General features: G+C 35.8%; 1 protein-coding gene across 1 annotated transcript in view; it reads right to left on the bottom strand.

Annotated features, from left to right (window-relative positions):
- LOC111083531 overlaps positions 1 to 1566 on the bottom strand; it is a 5841-nt gene extending 4275 nt beyond the window's left edge. Inside the window, exons 1-2 of the mRNA XM_022380113.1 lie at positions 1405 to 1566; positions 540 to 735 (exon numbers count right to left, since the gene is read on the bottom strand). Coding sequence (XP_022235821.1) covers positions 540 to 735; positions 1405 to 1554 — 346 coding nt within the window. The 5' untranslated portion in view covers positions 1555 to 1566. The remainder of the gene's footprint in view (positions 1 to 539; positions 736 to 1404) is intronic.
- Between the last annotated feature and the right edge of the window lie 2832 nt (positions 1567 to 4398).

The raw sequence follows: 4398 nt of genomic DNA, 5'->3' as shown, positions 1-4398 counted from the left end.
TAGCGCAGATAGCTCTCGTGTAGCTTTGCGCGAAATTCAAAACAAACAAACCCCTAGGTTGTAACGTTGTAAGTCCGTAAACTTATCGCTGTCCCACCTGGGGACTGCCGAAATGGAATGAAGGAAGGTTTATTTAGCAGTGTTAAGTTAGATGAACAGGAATCTGTACTGCGTCAAAACTGTTTGGTATTTTCAACCTGAACAACACTTTTTGTAACAGAGAAATCTCTAAGGTTCAGACATAGCCATTCTTGATTTAAAAATGCTAACCAAGATGAACCAGTTAGCAGCACCCGCCGTCTATGCGACTGTCTTTAATCACATAGACTATTACATTTGTGACGTTCTCGCGGCTTTAATCTTGGACTTTTTAATCTTCAGTCCTGTACACTAACCACTAGGCCATGCTCAACTCAAACAAAAAATAAATAATAAATTGAACGTTAAGCTAATACAATTTCAAAATATAATCAAAAATAATAACATATTTTATTTAAGCGAATTGATTCTGTTAACAGCATTAAAGTACAGCATCCTACCTCCAGGAACTACAATAGTAATGCCAATGTTTTCTCCAATGTTTGCAGAATCGGATGTGGTGCCATCTGTTGACTTTAACGGAACATTTCGATGCAATGGCATTCGCGGAAATTCTAAAAAATACTGAGTTTCGTTGGGAATACTACGCTTCTTCTTACCGTGACCTGATGGTTGAAAGAGATCTAAGCAGAAGTCCTAAAATAAACAAACACTCGTTTTTCAAACGTTCACAACTGTTTTCATTTCTTATCAAAGCTACTTGAGCCTTATTCCAAACTTCATTACAACACAAATTGGTTTCATATTTTCCAAGTACTAACATACAATTTTGACGTAATAAGTGTTTGTACAAAATTTTTACTTGATGTTAGACATTCAGTGTAAGCCCCAAAGCTGCATTTGGAAAGTATCAAATAGAGTTATTGGTCACTAAGCCCTTACATTGTATGAAAGGTCAACTAGAGGCGAGCTTTGGAAACTATGTATTAAACCATTCTATTGGTCACTCAACTATTACATTGTACAAAATGTTAAATAAATCCGACCTTCCGTGTTTATTAGCTGTCTTTCCTAAGGCTTATCAGTTCAAGCCCTCTAGTAGCTTTGAGGGAAATTCCACAAAACAAACAAACATATTTTTCGTGACGTAGTACGGTTTTAAACAGAACAAGAATCTCTTTATTAAACCCAGCAGCTGCTCATCAATTCATTTAAAACAAGTCATGAAACACCTTTAACTTGGTGTGATTAGACACGAAGTTAACTGTATTATGTCACTACCACGCGTGCCTAAGTAACTACAACATTTACCCCCCCCCCCCTTTTGTTTTTCAAATCTTTGGTTCATCCTGTCAAAAGACTTACCGCTATACAGTCAGCCGGATCTATACATGCTTTGATCTGGGCGTGAATCCAAAGTTGCCCAGAAGCTGGCATATTCTCCAACATGAAAGCTTCAAATTCTAGTGTAACCTCACCTGGCTGGTTTTCTAATCTCTCTGGCTGCTTTGGCATAAGACTCTCAAAATCCTTGACTCGACAGCTAGGAAACAACAATTATAATTTATGTAATCATAACTGAAGGAGTAAAAAAAAAATCTGTTGTTAAATTTCTATTAAGTTTACTAAAAAAAAAAAAAGAGTATGTACATATGTCTGTTTAACGATATATCTTCACTTCTGTCTGCCCATTTAACATTTTAAACAAAGAGATACAGTAGAACATTTGATAAATAGGACAATAGTATATTTTTCACTTCCTTTAAATCATTTTGGCTGATAATAAAAATAAAAATTAATAAGTACTTACTATATGCTATTATGCTAAGTTTCAGTAACATTGGAAATGGAACTCATTAATGAAATATATATTAAGATAACAAGTGTTAGAACAAAAACAATGTTCTGATAAAATCAGTTGACTCGTTTCACTACTTTCTAAAATCAGAACATAGACGTATTTGACAGCCACGTTGTTTATTTGTATAGAATAATAACTAAGGTTTTCATGAAAGTTTTTTTTTATGGATTATCTAAAATAATTGTAAACACAGGATTTGGGTTTCAAAATTTCAAACTGATCAAACAGTTATGTATATTAACCTGATGAAGCCGCAAAGGTGAAACGTTGGTTTAAATAAAAATATATTATTTCATATTTATCTGGAGTGTAAAGGTGATTTTTTCTAAACTTTTATCAAAAGGTTTTATGTATACTATTATCTAGTGATAGGCCTAGTTAACAGCGACGTCCAACACGCTATTATATCCTTTATACCAGATACTCTCATTCTTGACAGACAGAGCACCCACCACTTCAAGACTAAACATCAAGAAAACCTTTCTATAAATCAACGAGAGAAAACTTCAACATTAAGGAAGCTTGGAGAGAGGAATGGAGGGAGTGCCCTCCCAGGGGTTGGAGACCCCAATGAGCCGCCACTGCCCGGTTTCTACCACCTAACCAGAAAGCAATGGACACAGGCAAACAGGCTCAGGTCACGCCAACCTGTATCAATGGGGTTACCGTGAATCCCCTACATGTCCAGCATGTCAGGAATCCCCACAAGACCATCTCGTGTTGAACTGTCCGATCACTGCTGTACCGGGGGGATATGATACAATCCATAAAGAGGGCGAGGCATTCATTGACTGGATCATGCCTACTAATTTGGAGGTGTGAGAAACACCATACGCAAGTACTACCACTAGATACTCGTCATAGGCCTGGTAAAGAAATATTATTAAAACTATTCCCAGTTGTAATGTGATCTAATATCGCTTAACAGCTTTAGTGGATCAGTGAAACGTACAATAAATTTGAAAACCAAGTGTTTTAACCTAACACTTAGAACGTGACATGGCGACTCACGTGTCAAAAATCAGTCGCGAAAAATTACTGTCCTACAATTTTGTCTTGGTGTTCCAAAATTTATGGCGCGCCCTCTCACGGCGTCGGCAAATTAAATTATAATAATGTTGAATGGAACGGAATACAATGCAAAATTTATAGTATTAAGTGGGTGAAATAAATACCTACTATGGACATGGTTGAAAGTGTTAATATATTTAACAACGTTAATATCCACTGTCAAAGCAGTAAGAAGGCGTACAACAAATCTTTACACAGGGTCAGTGAAATTGTAGAGCAAAAATTCAAAATATTCGTTCCACGGTGGTACATAGAAGGATCCAATCGTTAAACCACTTGTACTTCAGCTTCCCTGGGTTGAGGTATCCATTTTGTTTGTTTGTTCATTGGTTAGGCACAAATGTACACTGCGCTATCTGTGCTTTGCCCACCGCGGGTATCGAAACCTGATTTTTTAACGCTATAAGTCTCCAGACATACATTTGAACCACCAGGGGCCTCTCTTTCATATGAACTGTCCCTAGATCACTAAATAGATTTATCACAGACCCGCATACGTCTCAATACAAAAGAGAATATTTGCTCTAATATATTATCTAAATCTTGCTAAAAAGGAGCTCAAAATCACGACTCACTGTAAAAAAAGGCCTTAAGCAACACAGAAACTAGTAAAGTCGTTGTGTACTTAGTGCAAATATATATAATGAGCTGTCCCCTCTCTGTCCGCCGCAGGGAATCGAACCCCGAATTTTAGCGTTGCACGTCCGTAAACTTATCGCTGACCCAATAGGAGTCAACTTGTAAAGAAAGTGCAGAAAAGCAGCATCGTATTTATACAGTAAATTGTATCCGTTTTTTCGAACGTACTAATGAAAACTGTAGCTTTTGGGAAATTAACACTAAGTAACATATAATTGTCTACAAACTCAGAAAGTATTTTCAACATTATCAATAAATGGTATACAAACTTAGATAGTACTCTGAACATTATAACAATTAATGATCTACAAACTTAGATAGTACTCTGAATATTATAACAATTAATGATCTACAAACTTAGATAGTACTCTGAACATTATAACAATTAATGATCTACAAACTTAGATAGTACTCTGAATATTATAACAATTAATGATCAACAAATTTAGATAGTACTCTGAACATTATAACAATTAATGATCAACAAACTTAGATAGTACTCTGAACATTATAACAATTAATGGTCTACAAACTTAGATAGTACTCTGAACACTTCCCGTAGTGCAGTGTATTTCAGTATAGATTTATAAAATCCACGTGGACAGCATTCTTTACTGTCGACCTTGCTGTGATGTGATGACGAAACCTGACACTCTTAAAAAATGATCTGGTGAGTCAAGATGTGAGGTTTGTGAGTTAACACTAGTAAAGGTCTTAATTCTAGGTGAAATAAAACCCAATAGATAAATCTAGCTACAAAGCTACATAGCTAGAAACACACTATCACT

This window comes from Limulus polyphemus, unplaced genomic scaffold (assembly GCF_000517525.1).
Source record: "Limulus polyphemus unplaced genomic scaffold, Limulus_polyphemus-2.1.2 Scaffold9967, whole genome shotgun sequence".
In the NCBI taxonomy this organism is placed as follows: Eukaryota; Metazoa; Arthropoda; class Merostomata; order Xiphosura; family Limulidae; genus Limulus; species Limulus polyphemus.
This window is presented reverse-complemented; position numbering and strand designations above follow the sequence as displayed.